Here is a 21837-nt window from a genome sequence, read left to right as displayed (position 1 = left end):
GCTTATTTTGGAAATATATATATATATATATATATATATATATATATATATATATATATATATATATACACACACACACACACACACACACATACATACATCACCAGGGAGCTTTCCTCCCTCTGAAGCTGAACCAGGGAGGAGGAACCCCAAGGCTCTAGGAGGAACTGGGTGGCAGAGAGAAGGCTCCAGTAGGCTCGCCCCAGAGACCCGGGCTCTGCCGGCCAATCGTCACCACCGAAGCCTTTTTCTTCTCCTTGATTGGCTTTCGTGGAGACGCCCCCATCTGTATTTGGAAGGGACGGTGGCTGGCGGTGGACATAGGGTAAAGGAGCGGAAAGGGCTTGCGCGTGTGGGTCGCAGCCTCCCTTCTGTCAGCAGTCAGGCGCCCTGGATATGGCGGCGGCCGCGGCAGCGTCAGTACTGCTGGTGGCGGCGGAGAGGAACCGTTGGCGGCGTCTCCCGGTCCTGCTGCTGCCGCCGAGGTGACCGCGGCTGGAGGGGCGGTGGATCAGTGGTCGGGGGCTAGGACACAGGGTGCATAGACCCGCATGAGCTGCGGGAAGTGCGGAGGGACCCAGGGTCGCAGGCTGGGAGAGAACTGAAGGAAAACCCCAGCCGCTTTCCGGGGGGTGGGGGGGTGTTCTGCGGTCAGTCTCTGCAGCAGAAATGAGACATCTCCACTCATCCTTTTCTTTATCTCTTCCCGCATCCACCCTTCAATCTGCCGTTGGCTTGTTTTTCCACTTACGAGGACTGGGAGAGAGGTGGAGCTGGGCCTGCCATCCTCCATGCTTCTGTCGACACTGTGCACCTCCTAGGCGTTTACTTTCTGCTTTCGCAGCACCGTTTGTGTGCCATCATTATTACAATCCCGGTTCTGATGAAGCTCAAGAAAACCATAGACCTGCCCAAGATCACGCAACTAGCAAGAGGGGCCTGGACGTCCTCAAAGTCCATTACAGTTCAGCTCTTGGGTCCAAATCAAAGAAAGACTCCTGGGGCTCTTTCCCATTGTTAGTTAGCATGCATTCAGTTAATAAGAGTGAATTTACTTTCCATAGGGCTGGGACATTTGTCAAAAGCTCTTATACCCAAGTTGGAACAGAACCATCTACCAAGTGACTCACTCTAGAAACCTGGCTCCAGATCCATTTCAAATTTTAGTTCCAGGCATGAGTAATGATTATTCTGGCAGTGAAAACACCCTCAGATTTGCAGGTAGCTAGCTTCTTTATCTTTCTTTGCTTCAGTGTTATCATTTTCCACCATTCTGGAAAGACAATGTAGCTTAGTGTTCAGAGGCACAGACTGCAGTTAGAAGGTTGGTTCTCAGCTTAGTTACTCACTAGGTGTGTGACCTTGGCTGAGTTACTTAATACATCTGCTTCAATTTTCTTACCTAGGAGGAGGTGATGCCAGTATTCTCAGTTGTGAAAATTAACACATGGAAAGAAGTTTAAACAGAATCTGACCTGTTTCAATCATTTCATAAACAAACTTTGTAAACTCAGCCCTTTAGATAAACTTGTTTGCTTTTATTTTCCACAAATGATTGTAGCCGCCTTGGACTTTCAATTACTAAATTATAGGACTCACCTAAGCAAAATAAGAAAGTTGGTGAAAATAATAGTAGTGCCACTCTTTTTCTCCTGACTTTTCTTCAGTTCCCAGGGATCTTCAAAACACTACTACAGACCCCTTTCTTTCACTTCCCTCTCAAAGCTTAGTACCTATAGAATGATTCTGAATATTGCTGTCACTCTAGAAAGCCTTAGAGTTGTTGATGGATTATAGAATTTAAAAAAAAATGAGTCGGTATAAGGATTTTACATTTCTCTTCATGCCATGATTCTCTGATAGCTTAGAGAAAAGAATTTTTAGTCGTGAAATTCTAGGCATGAGAATAGAAGCTTTCTTGAGTCAGAGTGTATTTATTTCATGGAAGCAACCTCTTAATTTTGTTTAAGTCACTGTTTTTAGTTGTAGCTTAGATAATTGTGGAAAATGGAATATACCAATTAAAACATTGTTGAGATAGAGGATTATAATGATATATCTATCTCCATCTCTTTTTACTAGAAGATGGCAGAAGAAAACTTTAGGTCAACAGTGGCCTTGAAACTTTATTAGGTCTTAAGCTAAATTTAATGAGAATTCACCACTTTATAGAAATATCTGATTAGGACAGGCCTTAAATCTTACCACAAACCTACCTGAAGAATACAAAGGAAAGAAGATGCTAAATTAGAAAATACCTTATAAAAAATCAGAAAAGATGCTCTTCCTTGAAGATCAAGAAAGTGAAGTCAACTGAATTGGGAAGATGTGGAAGAATGGCATCCTTCTAGGGAAACTCTCTTACACGACTCATGTGCCAAAGCTGTGGGTCTTCCCACCAGCCTTTCATGGATGGCAGCATCCAATTGAATGTGTATTAAGTGGCAATGAGTATATAGAGTCACTATAGTGATGCAGCCTTCTGAATCTATGCCCCAGTGCAATATTAGTCCTACTCAGTTACATAGTATATAAAAAAGATATATATATACTGCTATATAATTATACAGTATCTTATGTACACTGTGTGGAAAGTTTTCACTTTATGAAACCTTTGTAACAATGGTTTTGCTACATCTTCCAGATGTAGATGGAAAAGATTAAGGTGGAATTGCTTCTGCAATTTGATTTCCCAGCATTTTCTTTTTTTAACTGAAATCTAGTGAATATCGTACTTTTTTGTTCTCAAAGTGAATCTTGCCTGCTTTCCATCAGCTCTTGACTAATGTTTCAGTGTTAAATTACTGTCTAAACAGGTATTGGGGAACTAAACTGTCATAAACATTCATGAACTTCTACCTAGGTAAAACAGATCAAACAAGTTATTCCTCCTTTCCTTTAATACAGAAACTTGGAATTGAATTTCATATTTTTAAAGCTGTGATATGTCTTCAGAATCACCTCTTATAGTCCTCTCTTGTACAAGAACACTGAATATAAGATGTAAGGCTTGCATCCCCAATTCAAGGGGCAAATATCAGTTCCTGGGAGAGCAAAAAAAAAAAAAATCTTACATAGCATCATGGTTTGTGGCCCTTTAAAGCTCAGTCTTACATATAAAATCTTATCTCATAGTTCTTAAGTTTTCTCATGAGGAGAGTAGTAATGAAAAAAACAGTTGAAAAGCACTGGTGACTTGAGCTTGGGCAAGTTGATCATTGGGTCACAGATGAACACTCAGCTAGCTCTTCTGACTCCATAGCCAGCATTCTTTCCCTTTGCTGCCCTTGCTCGGCTTCCTTCCCTTTACTTGTCTGTTCTTAATGTCAAACCTGTCCTATTAGGATTGAATTCTATTGGTATTTTTTAAACTAGTTTAACCATCATATTTTTAAAAGACAAAAAAGGAAAGTATCAAAATGTAGGGTTATTTATCTTTGATGAAACTTCTAATTATGTGTGTGTGTCAGGTAGTATTTACTGAGAGTTATTATGTTAAAAAAAAAGTTGGAAAAAAAGCTGAAGTAGATGATCTTGAAGCACCTTAGTTTTTTAATCTTCTGTGATTCTGTGGTCAGATGTCAGACTCTATTGTAAACCCGTTAGGTGACTCATTCAAGGACTTGTAGTTCAAGAGGAAAACAGCCAGAACTCTTAGCTCCTTATTTCTAGATTAGTTTTCTTTCCCAAAGAAAGTCTTACTAAATCACTCTGTTAGTGTTAGGTTTAGTAAGGTTTAACTTAGATTGTATCTGGGTTTGGTTTCAAGTTTTTTAAAAAATTAGATTTTGAAAGAACAATAACTGATATTGTGTTTTCTCGTTAATTTTTATTTCATTTGGGTTTGTTTTATAGGAAATGGACTTGGAAGCAAAGAACCATGAAGTATGGAACAACCACAGGTACTGACAGACTTTGTTGGCTTTGCTTCAAACTGAACTAAGAAAGAGACATGTTTAGGCTGGGTGTGTGGTGCACATCTGTAATCCCAGCAACTTGGGAGACTGAAGTAAGAGTTCAAAGCCAGCCTCAGCAACTTAGAGAGTATCTAAACAACTTCATGATAACCTGTCCCAAAATAAAAAGGGCTAAGAATATAGCTCAGTGGTAAGCATCCCTAGGTTCAATACCAAAACAAAAAAAAGAAAAGAAAAAGAAGAAGAAGAAGACATGTTTAACCTTTAGTTTTATGTGTAATAGAATTAGTTCTCACAAACCTTTGAAGTTTGGTATTTTTATGATAATTTTCTTAGCAATTTTTAAGTCAGGTTTTCACTTCTTTTATATCAAAAATGCCTCTTGCTGTTGAGTCTAAAATACAGCAGGTAGTAATGGAGAACATTTTATATTTATGTTGTTATTTCTGTCTGTCTTACCCTTGTATTATGTTGAATTGGAAAAGCATAACTATGGTGGTTAGTGCTTTTAAAACTCTTCTTTTTAAGTAGCAGAATCTTTTTCTTCAAATAGAATTTTATGTGGAATTTCCAGCTATAAAACTGATGAATATATACTAAAATTATAAATAGAATAAATATTATAATAAAAATAGAATATAGTTATAACTTTCATCCATCCCACCTCCAAATGCACACATAAATCTTTGATTGGTGACTTCTGATAACTCTTGAGTTCTATGGATCCCCATAACAAAACGCTATTTTAAGTTATGTGAACCTTTATTTTTTTTAGAATGACTTTATTACAAACTATCAATATTTACTTCCAATGATGATAGAAGTGCATTTTACATGTTAATTCAATGGCATGTCATTATATGGCTGATGGCAGGCAACTGATGCAATATATAGCCTGTGTACCTAGGATTAGAGGCAAGGAAACAGAGTAACTCAGAACTCAGTTCTGGAGTCAGGCAAACCTAGGTTCAAATTCTGGATTCACCACTTATTTTAGCTTTATAATTTGAAAAGAGTAGTATCTGTTTAAGCCTTAATTTCACCTTTAAAATGGAGATAATGACAACAGTATCATTAGTTGATCCTCCTCATTCAAAAATTTAACATCCATGGGTTCTGCCTCCATGGAATCAAGAAACAATTTATAGAAAGTATTCAGAAAAAACAATTACATTTGTACTAAATATATACAGACTTTTTCCATATCATTATTTCCTAAATAATACAGTAAAGCAACCATTTACATAGCAATTTATATTGTATTAGATTAATTAATCTAGAGATGGTTTAAAGTTACACTGGAAGATGTGTGTTATATGCAAATACTGTACCATTTTATAGTAGGGACAAGAGCATTTAGGGAGTTTTGTATCCACATGGGTTCCTAGAACCAATCCCCTGAGGATACCCAGAGACACTCAGGTTTGAGTCTTTCACATAAGACCTGAGGCATAAAACCTGCTTATTAGAGATTAGTTATTATTAGCTAAGATGATTTTTAAGGTATTTTGATTTTATCTTTGACATAACAAAGCATGTTTTAATTTTAAGTTTAAAAAGCTAAGTAATTGTAGAATTTATGTTAATAGGGATATCTTGAATTTCAGTGAAGAGAAAAAAAATGCATTAATATTTGTTAAAAAGATAATTTTAGGAGTTGGGGTTGTGGCTCAGTGGTAGAACACTTGACTGGCATGTGTGAGGCACTGGGTTCGATTCTCAGCACCACATAAAAATAAATAAATAAATAAATAAAAGGTCCATCAACAACTAAAATATATGTATGTACACAAAATTTTTTTAAAAAATGATAATTTCAGGCTGATTTTACCAAGACAAATCTTTATCAACTGGTTACGAATATTCTAATTCTTGTTTCTTATGCCTCAGTAATATTTGCGTATGATCTTTATGGTATTTTAAACAGGAAGAAACATTACCAAGGTCCTCATTGCAAACAGAGGAGAAATCGCCTGTAGGGTGATGCGAACAACCAAAAAAATGGGTGTGCAGTCCGTGGCTGTTTACAGCGAGGCAGACAGGAATTCCATGCACGTAAATATGGTATGTTATTAAAATCTGGAAGCTAAATCTTGTAAGGATCACATTTATTTGCTTTATTATGTAAGTTTAGTTTTTTTATGATGACAGTTGATGTTTGCTAGGGTTAACAGAGTTTAAGTAGCTAAGGTCAAACTATTCACTAATAATTCTAAGTAAAAAGACCCAACTTCCCTGTAGATTGGGTTATCAGTTATTATGAGCTATCATGCACCAGGCAGAACCCCAGTCATGGATGAATTCAGCTTTTGGTCTGTTTCACCTGCAGCAAGACTCTAAGCACGCCACAAAAATTCATGGGGACCAACTTCTCCTGGTCTTTCACCACTGTATCACCCACCTGTTCACAGCAGATGATCTTGATTTCACAGAGAAAATAGAATTGAACTTCCTGCCACAGAATCTGCTGATTCACGCACATCTGCATCCATCCTGTTCCCATCCAGTGCCAGTCATCTGCCTACACACTAGAATCCTCATCTTTTTCAGACTTTTCTCAAGCTGGGGATATAGCTCAGTGGTACAATATGTGCTTAGCATGCAAAAGGCCCTGGGCACCATCCCCAGCACCACAAAGAAAGAAAGAAAGAAAGAATTTTCCCAAAATAACTAAAAGCATAAATTTCAAATGTCTCATCATAAAAAATGATAAGTAAACCAAATGATGGTTATGTTAATTATGTTGTTTAATTATTTCACACTATATACATATTATCAAAAATCACATTGCATTCCTTATATACACATTTATTATCTGTCAATTTAAAATAATAATAAAAAACAAATTGATATATTTGTACCTCAAAAAACATCTTCCATTTTCAATGATGTGTTTTTCATCACTCTCCACTAGATCCTTCCTAAAAGCATTTAAATACCGTACAATTTCTCCATCTTCATAACTATTGGCAGTTCCACATTACCCTCTCCCCCACTTACATTCTCTTTCTTCTCCAGTTTATCACCAACTTAGTAGTCATTTACCCTGCTCCTTTCTCTTCTTTGCCTACCATTCTCTTCTGAACCCATTTCTATTCAGCCTATGTCCCCACTCCTCCATTGACACTCTCCCTGCCAAGGTCACTGTAACATCTGTGTCCCAGAATCTGATGGAGTCTTTTCGAGACTAAAATGGCTTGACCTCTCAACATTATTTAACGTCATAGTAAACTACTCCCTCCTTTTCAAAGTAAATTCTTCTCATGGCTTTCATTATTTCCAACCCTTCTGTCCTTTCTCGGTGTCCTTTTTCTGGGATCTGGTCCTTTTTTTTATTATTATTATTTCCTTTTTTATAAACTTTTTTTAAGTTATAGATGGGCATAATATCTTTTATTATTTATTTATTTTAATGTGGTGCTGAGGATTGAATCCAGTGCCTCACATGTGCTAAGCAGGTGCTCTACCCCAGCCCTGGGATTTGGTTCTTGAATCCCTTCTTTTCTGGAGATGTATATTGGTAAAACTGAAAGCTATTGAGCTAGGACCAGATGCGTATTCTTCAACACAAACATTCCTGTAGGTTTGTGTCCCAGAGACACATTCACATATACATGCAGATAGAAGTTTGTACAATAATGTTTCCTTCAGCCTTGCCCATATCCAACTTTTTTTTTTTTTGCCTCTACATTCTAAATGCATGTGAAGAAGTTCATGATTAAAGGAACTGTAATACCTCCATACTGTGAAAGAGCATGCAACTGTTATACAAAGCAGAGTAGACATATATGTACTAAAGTGGAAGCAGCTTCAAAACATACTGTTGGTAAGAAATGCACCTGCAGAAGATAACTATATAGTATGATTACATCTGTGTAAAAAACAAAAACTAAAACTGTATGTTTATATAAATATGAATGAATAAATAGGAATATGGATATGGAAAAATATGTCCCAAACTGGGTATAGTTGAAGTTATATCTGGAAGGAAATTGCAGTTTGGAGAGGAAACAGTACCAAAGACTACATTGCCTTTGTATTATTGTTGACATTCTTTAGAAAGGGAGTGAATTTGCATTTTGTGAAACCAAAAGCTTAATTTTTTTTTTATCCCATATCTTGTTTTGTTTTTCTGTAGAAGAAAATCCAAAACTTTTGTGCCCTACAATGTTGACCAGAGGGTCCTTTGACCCTTCACTCACTATTCCAGCCACATAAGCTTATATTGATTGCTCAAGTGGGCCAGACTTCTTCCCACCTTAGGTCCTTTATATATGATGTTTTCTCTGCATGGAAGGCTCACCCCATCTCCATTCTTATTCCTGATCCATGTTCTCCATCCATATGCCAGGCCAAGTCCTCATTGTCCTTGAGGAACTTTCCCTGACCTTCCCTTCTCCCATGTCCTGACCACCTTCAGACCAGATCTGGTCCTCTTCCTACCTCTGTTATGTACTTGGTTTTTCTTTCAGGGCCTTTTTCCCCCTACATTTTTATTGGTGCATTACATCTGTTCATAATGGTGGGTTTTCTTATTACATAATTGCACATGAACACAACATAACAATATAATTTGCCCTCGAGGCCTTTATCACAGTTGTCATTAGGCGTGTGAATGCTTAATGTTGTCCCTCTAGACAGGGCCATTGGTGTTGTTTACTGCTGTTCAGACTGCTTCCCCATCAAAACATGGCACATAGTAGGCACTAAGTCTTTTGAATGAATGAATATTGTCTCTCTCGTCTACTGCAAAAGATGCTATTATTATATGAAAGTTCTAAGGAACAGTACAAAATAGTTGACAAATGTATAGAATGAGTATTATTATCATATTCTAGCCATTATATAAACCTCAGTAAACTTTCACTCTTTTTCTGCTGTATATATCAATTGTATATTTTGTTTCTTGTCAAATTATAACTTAAGATTATTATTGTTGTTGTTAATACCATGATGTATGACTGTTGTTTTCTATCCTAAGACTTTAGTTTCATTCTAGTATGTGGTTTATGGGTAAAAATCAAGTTTTAGCACCTTCTTCATGCAAAAGATTATAAAACTGGCTTTTATAATATAAGCATGAGCTGATACTTTTATAATATAAGCATGAGCTGATACTTTGGTTTTGCAGTCCTTATGTTGTCCTTGAGAAGGCAGCATTTTTTTATAATCATAAAAATAACTCTGAAGCAGTTCTAAGAAGTGTTTGAGGGTGTACCCGCCACATCATCTTTTAAGCAGGTACTATTTCTTGAACAGGCAGATGAAGCATATTTTATTGGACCAGCTCCCTGCCAGGAGAGCTACCTCTCTATGGAGAAAATTATTCAAGTGGCCAAGATCTCTGCTGCACAGGTAAGACTTTTGAAAAGATTTACAAGAGGAATAAGTTTTTGTAATTTATGCAAAATTATTTGTCTAAATTATTTTCTATTTTTAGCCAAGACTTTTTCATTTGGTTTTTGGATTGTAAACTAATCACATCTCTTTTTGTTCCTCTTCTTGACTGAATCCTGTGTACTTTAGATCTTTTCAGAAGTAAGTAGAGGGAAGATCTAAACTGTATATAAAAATGGAGAGATATTTCAGCTCTTCTACCTTCAAAATCAGATGCTAAGAGCATCAGATCCTTCAGGAGAATAGATGATACTCTAAATTACAAAGTAAAATATAATCAAAAGAGAAGTCTTTTTCTCCTTGACTTCTAGGTGTCATTGTAGTAACTCACCATCTGTTTTTCCAGTATCCCAGGCTCAGAATTTGGATATTATTACATCTCTTCTTCATCCTTCAAAATGAAATAGGAACCAACTTGTGTTGAATCTTTCTTTGAAATGGCTCCAGACACAGTTATTTTTGATCACATAGCCAGATCTTTTGATCTCTTATCTGGATTTATGAGTCTCAGCTGATTTTCCTACTATTAAATCTGTTATCAATTCAATCAATTCTCCATACTTCCATGTGAACATTTCTTAAATATGGTTCCTTATTATTTTGTTCCTCTCCCCCTGCCCCATTTTAAAAACAACCCCACCCCTTCCCTATCTTATCTATTAGTAAATTTTCCTTGGTTTCAAGATAAAATCCAAACCCTTTAGCATAGCACACAAAAGAGTTTCTGATATTATCCCTTTCTATTTATCAAGACTTTGGGGCTAGGGTATAGCTTAGTGGTAAAGAGGACTTGCTTAGCATATGTGAAGCCCTGGGTTCAATCCCTAGCACTGCAAACAACAACAAAAATCCTAAAAAAAAAAAAACTTGTGTTTTGTCTCCAGTTATTTATAATAACTAATAAACTTGTCCCTCTTCTTTACACATGCTATTTACATGCTATTTCATCTATGCATTTTCTGATATGGTTCTACCTGGCAAGTGTCTCTTCCCCAATTTCCTTTCATCCATGCATTTACTCTCTCAGCCAGCACTGATTGGTTTCCTGTTTTGTGCCAGTTTCTAACCATGGATGCAGCACTAAATAAGATGGAGACAGTTCTATCCCTACAAAGCTATGCTGTAGTGGGTGAAACAGATAATAAACATTTAAACAAATAGAGAATAGAACAAGCAGAGTAATACTTGATGGGAAGAAAGCAAAGCAGAATAAGGAGACAAAGACTGGATGGGAGGTACTTTTAAATAGGATAGTCAGGAGCTGACAATGGAACAAAGACCTAAACAAACCAGGAATGGGGGCCTGAGTCACTGTAATCCCAGGGACTCAGAGGCTGAGGCAGGAGGATGGCAAGTTCGAGTCAGCCTCAGCAATTTAGCAAGGCCTTCAGAAACTTAGTAAGACCCTGTCTCAAAATAAAAAGGGCTGCGGATATGGATAGTGCTTAAGCCCCTGGGTTCAATCCCCAGTACCGAAAAAAAAAAATTCATTTAGGCTGATCAACCTCCTTATTTATCCTTTAAAAAAACTTCATGGGCTGGGGTTATGGCTCAGTGGTAGAGTGCTTGCCTGGCACATATGAGTCACTGGGTTTGAATCTCACACCACATAAAAATAAATAAAATAAAGGTATTGTGTCTATCTACAACTAAAAAAATAAAAATTTAAAAAAAGACAGAAAGAAAACTTGTTAGAGTTGAAAATCCACTCCATTTTTAATGACCATTTTCTGCAACCATTTTAGTTTAAGTTGTAACCCTCTAGAAAATATATGACATGCAGAATTTCTAGAGAATTTATCAATTCTATATCTCTTTTGGTTAGTATTATGTTAGATTCTATAACACAAATATTGAGAAGATAATAGATACTATTTTGAAAAGAATAAAGTTTTTTTTAAAATATCAATTTCACCTGAATATTCAAGATTTGAGATAGATTGCAAAAAGTTACAGATAATGATGAAAATAAATGATAAAAGGACAAATGACCAGTAATATGGGAGAAGGGAAATTGAAATTAAATCAAAAAGCTTAGATCTAGTAAGGATACTTTACATCTTCCTGGCAACCCCAGTAAGAAAAGAAACTTAGTGAGTTAACAAATTATAGAGATTCCCCCTAAAAATGATATTTGCCAATTAGGAGAGGAAATCTTGCCCTAACTCTGATTCTGAAAAAGAAACTTGAGGGTCATTGTAATAACATTGAATAATGCATGTATAGTAATTTGAACAGAATTTTTCAAAATTATAGAGTTGTTCTTAATGTGACCATTTTGATATAGGCACTTTTATAGGAACTAGAGTAAAATTTACACATGAACTAAGTTTCTGCTTTTGTCCAATGACATAGCCCTATTAAGAGATGCTAGCAGAAGGCAAAGATTTTAGGGCAGGTATGTTAGTCAGCTTTCCATTACTACATAACAAATACCCAAGATAATCAACTTATAAAGAAAAAAGTTTTGTTATGGCTCACAGTTTTAGTCCATGATTGGTTGGCCTTGTTGCCCTGGGCAAAATAACATATCATGCTGGGAGTACATGGTAAAGCAAAACTGTTCACCTCATGGCTGGGGAGCAAAAGAGAAAAAGGAAAAGACTAGGCACCACAATCCCCTTTGAGGGCACTCCCTCCCAGTGACCTAAAGACCTCTCATTGTGCCCCACCTCTTACAGTTCCACTACCTTCCAGAGGTTGGGGACCACACCTTTAACAGAAGTTCCCAGTGTTCTGTCCCTATTAATAAAGTCATAAACTTCTTGAGGCTGTTTTGGGATTGCAATTGAACTCTATTTTCACAAGGAAATAGCTGCTTCTCTCTGAAATCTATCTAGTTGATCAAAGGGTGCCATCAAATTAAATATCTGCTAACAATAAAGAGAACAGGCAATGAATATTTCAGAAATGAAATTAAGGAAACAATTAACTTTCATAATAGCATCAGTAAGGATCAAATATGAATCAATAGCACAAACGGTTTAAGACCTACATACTAAAAATTTGTAAGTCTCTAATAAAACGTTGCTGAAAGAAGAAGTTCTAAATGAATAGATATATCACTGGAAGACTCACTATTGGTAAGATGGCAATTCTTTCCAAATTAATCTGCATATTTAATTCATTCTTTTTTATTTTTGTTTTTGGTACCCTTTTGACACTAAGCAAGCACACCACCACTTAGCTACATCCCCAGCCTTCTTTAAATATTATTTTGAGGGCTAGGGATATAGCTTAGTTGGTAGAGTGCTTGCCGCGCATGCACAAAACCATGGGTTCAATCCCCAATACCATACACACGAAAAAAAAAATTATTTTGAAACAGGGTCTTTTTGCTAAGTTGCCCAGGCTGGTAACTTATGATTCAACTGCCTCAGCTCCCCAACAGCTGGGAATATAGGCATACACCATTGCACCTGGCTTAATTCATTCTTTATCAAAATCCCAACAAGGTTTTTGGAGAAATTGGTAAGTCAATCCTAAGATAGCCTAGTTGTACTGGCTAAAACAATTTTAGCTTTACTAGCTAAAACAATTTTGAAAATACTAACAAATTTATGCCAATCAAAAGCAAAACTGCAATCAAGACAGAGTGTTATTAGTTTTAGGATAAATATATAGGTCAGTGGTGCAGAATATACAGTCCAAAATTAAACACACACATACACATATACATACACTAAATATTAAAATGAATGAATGAAATGTACAGATTAATATGGAAAGAATTGTCATCTTACCAATAGTGAGTCTTACAATGATATATCTACTTATTTAGAAACTTCATATGTATATATATGTGTGTGTGTATATATATATATATATATATATATATAAAGTCATAGACTTCTTGAGGCTGTTTTGGGATTGCAATTGAATGATATATATATAGATATAGATAGATAGATACAGATATATAGATATGCACAGACATATATATATGAATATCTGTTTGCAAAAAAAGGTGAACCTAAAGTCTAGATCTTAGAGCCTTGTCTCACACCTTACACACACAAAAAAATAACTTGAAATGTTTTATGGACCTAAATGTTAGAGCTAAAACTAAAAAACACTTCTAGGAGAAAACCTTTGAGGCCTTCGGTTAAGCAAAAATTTCTTTCTCTAAATAAAATACCCAAAAAAGGCTGGGGATCCGCCTCAGTGGTTAAGTGCCCCAGAGTTTAATTCTTGGTACAAAAAAAAAAAAAAAAAAAAACAGAATGAACTTTGGAAACATTATGTTCAATAAATGAAGGCAGTCACAAAAGACTGTGAATTTTGTGATTCCATTTATATGAAATGTCCATGATTAATCAAATCTATAGAGATAGGAAGATTAGTGGTAACCTACAACTGGGAGGGAAGGCTGCTGAAAGGCATGGGTTTCTTTTTGAATTGGTGAAAATTTGCATAATTTGATTTTACTCAGTATCTTAGATTACAGTGATGATTGCACAACTCTGTGAAGATATTGGATTGGTTGAGTTTTACGGCATATGAGTTATATATTAATAATAATGGTTTAAAAAGCACAGTACAGCATTTTCTTTATCTATTCATTTGTTGAAGGACATCTGGCTTGGTTCATAGTTTAGTTATTGTGAATTGAGCTGCTATAAACATTGATTGGCTGTGTCACTGTAGTAGGCTGATTTTAAGTCCTTTGGGTATAAACCAAGGAGCAGTATAGCTGGGTCAAATGGTGGTTCCATTCCAAGTTTTCTGAGGAATCTCCATACTGCTTTCCTATAATTAATTAAAACAAATTAAAATAATTTTTTTAAACTGCTGTACCACTACATATCCACTAGAATGGCTAACACCAAAAAAGACTGACAATATAATGTGTTGGTAAGGATGTAGAGAAACTTGGAATCATCCTACATTGCTAGTGAATACAAAAATAGTACAACTGCTTTGGCTGTTTCTTTAAAAGTTAAATATAGGACTGGGGCTGTAGCTCAACAATAGAGCATTTGGCTAGCACGTATGAGGCATTGTGTTCTATCCTCAGCACCACATAAAAATAAATAAATAAAATAAAGGTACTGTGTCTATATACAACTAAAAATTATTTTTTTAAAAAAAAAGTTAACTAAGGGCTGGGATTGTGGCTCAGGTATAGAGTGCCTGCCTAACACGTCCAAGGCCCTGGGTTCAATCCTCAGCACCACATAAAAATACATAAAATAAAGGTATTGTGTTCAACTACAACTAAAAATAAATATTTTTTAAAAAGAAGTTAACTAGGGCTGGGGATGTGGCTCAAGCGGTAGCACGCTCGCCTGGCATGCGTGCGGCCCGGGTTCGATCCTCAGCACCACATACAAACAAAGATGTTGTGTCCACTGAAAACTAAAAAAATAAAATAAATATTTAAAAAAAAAAAAAAGAAGTTAACTATATAATTACTGTAGATGACCCAACAATTGTACTCATGAATATTTACCCAAAAGAAATGAAAAAAAAAAAAATGCTTACAAAAACTTATATAGGTATATTTATAGCAACATTATTCATAATAACCCCAAACTGGAAAAATATCCAAATAAATAATGTGATACATTCATGCAGTAGAATCTATACTATAAAAAGGAATGAGCTACTGACACATATGACAATATGAAATAATGCTATATGAAATAATGACATAGTCTGGTGGTGGTGCACACTTGTAATCCCAATACTCTGCTCAAGAGGCTGAGGCAGCCTCCGCAATTTCATGAGGCACTAAGCAACTTAATGAGACCCTATCTTTAAATAAAATATAAAAAAGGGCTAGGGATATGGCTCAGTGGTTAAATGTCCCTGGGTTCAATCCCTGGTACCAAAAAAAAAAAAAAATCCAGACACACATAAAACTGTGTCTTTATATAAAATTTTTTTACATATAAAAAATTTGCATATAAAATTACAGAAACAGAAGGCAGGAGAGTAGTTGCTTGGGTCCTGAGAACAGGGATTGACTGTATTTGGGCATGTGGGAGTGTTTTCAAATGATGAAAGTATTCTAAAACTAGATTATAGTGACAGTTGCACAGTTGTATAAATTTACCAAATTCATCAACCTGTAAGTAGGTGAGTGTTATGTTTTATAAATCAAAAACCAAAACAACCGGGCTGGGGTTGTAGCTCAGTGGTAGAGCACTTGAACACTAAAACTGAACTTTTTGAGACTCTAAACTATCTGTAAAATGTGATCATCCAGCATTATCAGTAACTAGATTTTGTTGTTTGCTGCTAGAGGATGTGGGTTATTCTATTTGTATGAATTTCCCAGACAGCTGGAGCTTACCCCTTTAATTTGAAATTCTCTTTGTACATAACTATTTTGAAATCGGGTTGGCTAAGCTGTTTTTCTTTTTGCATTCTCTTGACTATAATTACAATACATCCTTATTACTTTTGAAAAACAAATATGCCCTGGCTACTGATGTTGGAGAGAGTTGCTTCATCCTTTACTAAATCACCCACGCCTCTTCCTTTTGGCTGACTTGTGTTTCCTCTGTTTGCTGTCAGCGTGTTTACTCTTAGAAATCTTGCTACTCTCAGTTACTGATTTTCCTTTCTATCTGCTAGAAAGCCAGACAAGTAAACCTAATAAAATTCTTAGTAAATTAGAAGTGAGTAGACTAAAGTCTGAGGGATTCCTCTTTCACTAACATACATAAACACTCTACTACCTGACTTTTTGCTTGCTTTTTAGCGTATTTCAGAAAGATAACATTGACAGATAGTAACCTGAGGATTATGAGGTATTAATGTCTAGTGCACTCTTTCTAGCTTTTGGATATTGTGGTTTCAATTCTAGGGCAATTGTACACAGAGACAGAGTAAACAAAAGCCTCTCACCCTGTGCTTCTTGACATTCTTCTCTAATAGTATTATTCTTTTTTCTTTTTTCTGCAATATGGGAGATTGAACCTAGGGGCACTTTACCACTGAGCTACATCCCTAGTTCTTTTTATGTTTTATTTTGAGACCTTCCAAATTGCTGGGGTTACAGGCTTGTGCCATCAGATCGGCCCTAATAGCATTATTTTTTTTAATTAAAATATAGATTCTTCTGTGCCATCTGATCCAGAAATCCCACTTCTAGGTATAAACCTAAAAGAATTAAAAGCAGAGACTCAAACAGATACTTATATACCAACACTTATAGCAGCATTATTCACAATAGCTAAAAGGCAGAAGTAACCCACATATCCATCAACAGATGAATGGGTAAGCAAAATGTGGAATATACATACAGTGCAATATTATTAAAAAGAATAAAATTATTATTAAAAAGAATAAAATTCTGATACATGCTACAATATGGATGAACTTTGAAAACATTATGGTAAATGAAGTAAGTCAGACCCAGAGGGACAAATATCATACAATTCCATTTAAGCAAGGTACATAGACAAACTCATAGAAAGTAAAATAGAACTTACCAGGGACTGGGGGGGTGAAGGGAATGGAAATTTTGTTTGTAATCATGAAGACATTCTGGAGATGAATGTTGATGGTTGTAAGACATTGTAAATATATGCCACTGAATCCTGTACTTTAAAAAGTGATTAAAAGTGGAAAATTTTAAGTTATGTATATATTACTACACTTTTTTAAAATGACAAGAACTGGGAATGTAGCTTAGAGGTAATTTCATTTGCTTGGTATGCAGACCCTGTTTTCAATCCCCCACACACACACACACACAAAAAGTAGATTCTTCTGGCTTAGATGAGGCTTCTGAACTAAGTTTGCATGTTCCAGACATCTCTTGGGAAGCAGATTTTGATAGAGACCACAGTGTGCCTGTGGCAGTGTATGGAGAAGCCTCCCTAGAGAAGCATAGCTTCACCTGCATCAAAGCTTTGCCAATTGAGAACTAGCTAACAGGTTTGTCATTTTATTTCTCACTTCTAGGCTATCCATCCAGGATATGGTTTTCTTTCTGAAAATGTGGAATTTGCTGAACTTTGTAAGCAAGAAGGAATTATTTTTATCGGTCCTCCTTCATCTGCAATTAGAGACATGGGTATAAAAAGGTACAAATTGATATCTTTTTAAATATAACCATAGAAAGTTCAATTGAAAGTTTCCTTTACCTATACTTGTGTTTTAATTATATGCTTTTTGGTCATAGTCATAAATAATTTATTCACAATGTAAGAAAATTACATTGAGTTATAGAAATATTCAAATAATCACTGTTTCTAATCAATATATTAATTAGTTTTTTGAACAAAAATAAGGTGTGATAAGCTACTACACAAAATGAGGAAACGTAACTAATAGGCATTTTAGTTTATGTATCAATATTTGTTTTCTCACACTGTAGTCCTTCCTTTACCTATAGCATGCTTTTTAAAAAGAGTTCCATTATAACATTTGTGGTTCTTATGAAAGATTTATAGAATTGGGGCATCTTGGTGTTCTTACTCTAAAGCACATCCAAATCCATAATGGCTGCTGCCGGAGTGCCTATTGTGGAAGGTTATCATGGTGAGGACCAGTCTGACCAGTGCCTGAAAGAACACGCTGGGAGAATTGGTTATCCCGTCATGGTTAAAGCTGTCCGCGGTGGAGGAGGAAAAGTAAGGCTGTGGATGCGTGTCTTTGCCATTTCAGGATAGTCTTCTTTGTTTAATTATGTCAGAGTCATAGCTATCTTTTCCTTTTTTAGGGCATGAGGATCATTAGATCAGAAAAAGAATTTCAAGAGCAGTTAGAATCAGCACGAAGAGAAGCTAACAAGTCTTTTAATGATGACGCTATGCTGATTGAGAAGTTTGTGGACACGCCAAGGTGGGCTGAGCTTTTTTTTCTGACTCAGATTTTTTTAATTAAATTATAAAATTAAGGGGCTGGGGTTATAGTCCAGTGGTAGAGCGCTTGCCTCACACATGTGATGCACTGGGTTTGTTTAATTCTGAGCATCACATAAAAATAAATAAAATAACTAAAGATATTGTGCCCATCTTAAAAAAAAAAATAAATTATAAAGTTAATACATTCTGTAATATATAAAATTATAATAGTAAATGAGTCCAGGAAGTTCTCCAGTCCCAACTCTGACGTAACCACTGAGTAGAACTTATGCATATATATGCATAAAAAAACTACATACAAAGAATAATGAACAAAATCTTGTGTAATATTACATAAAGTAATATTATATCATATCATATACTAATACATTATAGGCCTCTTTCCATGTCATTAAATGTAGATCACCTCATTCTTTTTAATGGTGGCTTAATGGTTCCATGATATTGATGTATCAGTAATTCATTCAGTAAATTTCTTAGTGGTAGAATTTAGAGTTTTTTAATATTAAAAAAATTATTGTAATAGATTAAGCTATATTTACAGAACTTTATGAGCATCAGTTGAGGTAGAGACAATTATCCAGATTGAACTGTGTTAAGTTAATAATAATGCTAGCAGCTAACATTTATATGGTATTTATCATGTGCCAGATTTTAAGTATTTTATATATACTAAGTATTTGCTGTTTTTCTAATTCTAATGACAGCCTCAATAAAATGCTGAGGCTGGCCTCAAACTTGCAATCCTCCTGACTCAGCTTCCCAAGTTGCTTGGGTTATAGGCATGCGCCACTACACCTGGCTGAAATTCTGTTTTTATGTCTGTTATTTAAAATAAGATACTGATTTTAAAGTTTTCTATTTAATAAATTTTTATGGCAATTTTTAAAAATAAATATGACCTGCAAGTGGAATGAAAAGAATAATCCATTTGGAAGCCATGACCAGAAAGACAATTACCTTGAAGTTAATGAACTTGAAGCTTTAGATTCTTCTTTTGGATGAGCCTCTTCCAGCACACCCTACCTAATTATGGATTTGTCATTTTACCTTCTTTTCCTGAAAGAGGGCCCCAAATTATTTTTGTTTCAGGCTCTGTAAAACATGGAACTATACCTGAGCACAACACAGTAAATGAAATTTAATTATCATTTGATAGTTAAAAAAAAATAGGAGATCACAGCATATGCCACTTCTTGGTAGGAAATAAGGCAAAAAAGAAGGAGGTCCTAAGGTAAATTAAAAGTTTCCTTCTGCAAGGAACAGGCTAGCCATCCAAATTAGCATGCTCTTGAGTTAAGAGTTATAGAAGCATGAAATATCTATCTCAATAACTATAACTCAATGCCTACATTATTTTTTTTTCTTGAAGCTGTAAATTCTTTACTTGTGGAATGTTAGCCATACAATGCCTCACATTATAATTTATTCTCCCAGTAGCTTGAAAATTCCTGGGAATGAACAACCTGGTGATATATAGCATTTTATTTTCTTGTATGTGTTGCTTGGCATACTACGTTCCTCATAATAGTTATTGTTTTATGTTTTTTAAATATAGAAGTAATATGAATACATTTTTAAAACTTCTAGAAAATACAGGAGATAAATAAAATACCTTGTAATCTTATTCTCCTAATATAAATATTAGCATTTCTGTTCTATAATTTGTAGCAGTAACAATGGAATATTATAATCATACTATATATGTACATATACTGCTAAATAATTACCTATTGAACTAACAGAGTGCCTGAAGCTGATCAGGGTGATGCTGACACCTGAGAAAAGTGTCATCAGAACTGTGAAGCTTATTGAGAGACTGGGATAGGAAACCATCTTCAAAGTATATTTTGAAGGTATAAAAGTATATATATTTTAAGGGGAAAAAAAAATCACATTTCTAGCCGGGCACAATGGCTCACTCCTGTAATTCCAGTGGCTCGGGAGGCTAAGGCAGGAGGATTGTGAGTTCAAAGCTAGCCTCAGCAAAAGTGAGGCACTAAGCAACTCAGTGAGATTGTCTCTAAATAAAATACAAAATAGAGCTGGGGATGTGACTCTGTGGTCGAGTGTCCCTGAGTTCAATTCCCAGTTAAAAAAAAAAAAAAAGAAATCACATTTATTCCTCAATTTGCATTCAATTCAAATTTAAAATGGTGGATTAAAAATATAAATAAGAGGGGCTGGGGTTATAGCTCAGTGGTAGAGTCCTTACCTAGCATGGGTGAGGAACTGGGTTTGATCCTCAGCACCACATAAAAACAAATAAATAAGTTAAATTCTTTTAAAAAAATTATATATATATATATATATATATATATATATATGAAAATTAAAATTTAAGGCACTCCTGATAGAATCAGCCAGACTCAACAGTGGCTGAATTGGAGCCACTGGAATTTAATGCACCTCCTGGTTCTCAACTACTTCTAAACACTATGTTCCAGAACCACCAAGTATATAAAGCAATACAGAAAAGGGTCCATCAGAAAAAGGAAAAACAAATGATTGGGTGACTACAGAAATCACAACAGAGAACCCAATCTTTCTTTCTTTTTTTTTTAATATTTATTTTTTAGTTTTAGGTGGACACAATATCTTTATTTCACATTTATGTGGTTCTGAGGATCGTACCCAGTGCCTCATACATGGTAGGCGAGCAGTCTACCACTGAGCCACAACCCCAGCCCAAGAACCCAATCTTTCTTGAGCTTCCTTTATATATTAAGTAGCCAAAGATAAGGTGTTTCCATCTTCTGACAATGCAGAAAAGAGCTGCTATGTGTCCGTTGTATGGCCCCCGTGTGTTCCCTCATGGCCTGGAGTTCCTGCTGTAGTGTTTCCTTCCCTGTAACAGCTAAAAGATGAGGAAGAATCAGTGGAAGTGTAGAATTTACAATTGGAAATTGACAAATGGTTCAGCTCCAAAATGTAAAGAGCTTAGAGGTCATTGCTTCCATCCAGAAAGCAAGGGAAAAACTGAACAAAACTAGGGATAAGCAACATTTAGATCACTAGAGAATACATGCCACGGAGCACCCCAACACTCTGAAATCTGGACAGGCTGTGAATTCAGTGCAGCACAGCTGAGATCAACCTTGAAGCAAAAGCTTCTGGAGCTCAACACATAATGGGAATTTTGCCAAATGACTGGAGGCTGAGTGTGGACTAGCCTGAAAGAGAGAGACCCCGTGGGGCACAGATTCAGGTTCTATTCCACTTTCATGGAATATTCCACTTTAACTCCTAGAACTCCATTAAATTCTCACAGTGAAAATCCAAGGAAAATTTCCTTATGATTTGAGACAGTGGGAAGAAGGAAAGTAACTATTTTGAAATAGACTCAGGGCATTCTGTTCTTCCTAACAAAAGGACTCCTAACTCCCAGGAAAATGTTGCCAGAGCCTCTTCTGTCCTGGGGGAATGACAGCTAGTCAGCTCTAACTCCTCTAGCCCTTCTGTTTCACATAAGGGAAGAAAATTTTAAAAAGGCTAAGAAACAGTTCTGAAAGTCTCAACACAAACACAGGCCCACTAAAAGACCATCTCATCATAAGATTTATAGATTGTTTTCCTCCCCCACACCCTACTACCACATTGCTATGGTCTGAATGTTTATGTCCCTCTGAAATTTTTATGTTGAAACCTGACTCCCAAATGATGGTGTTCAGACCTGTGGACTCTAGAAGGTGATTATCCCA

General features: G+C 35.7%; 1 protein-coding gene across 1 annotated transcript in view; it reads left to right on the top strand.

The window, feature by feature from the left end:
- Positions 1 to 314: 314 nt before the first annotated feature.
- The window catches only part of Mccc1 (methylcrotonyl-CoA carboxylase subunit 1), a 56845-nt gene continuing 35322 nt past the window's right edge, over positions 315 to 21837 (top strand). Inside the window, exons 1-7 of the mRNA XM_046466871.2 lie at positions 315 to 485; positions 3856 to 3902; positions 5845 to 5981; positions 9177 to 9272; positions 17232 to 17353; positions 17755 to 17902; positions 17992 to 18113. Coding sequence (XP_046322827.1) covers positions 397 to 485; positions 3856 to 3902; positions 5845 to 5981; positions 9177 to 9272; positions 17232 to 17353; positions 17755 to 17902; positions 17992 to 18113 — 761 coding nt within the window. The 5' untranslated portion in view covers positions 315 to 396. The remainder of the gene's footprint in view (positions 486 to 3855; positions 3903 to 5844; positions 5982 to 9176; positions 9273 to 17231; positions 17354 to 17754; positions 17903 to 17991; positions 18114 to 21837) is intronic.

This window comes from Marmota monax, unplaced genomic scaffold, assembly GCF_021218885.2.
Source record: "Marmota monax isolate L192 unplaced genomic scaffold, Marmota_monax_Labrador192_F-V1.1 WCK01_AAM20220418_F8-fsc00074, whole genome shotgun sequence".
Classification (NCBI taxonomy): Eukaryota; Metazoa; Chordata; class Mammalia; order Rodentia; family Sciuridae; genus Marmota; species Marmota monax.
The sequence above is the reverse complement of the archived record's forward strand: the minus strand, read 5'-3'. Positions and strand labels throughout refer to the sequence as shown.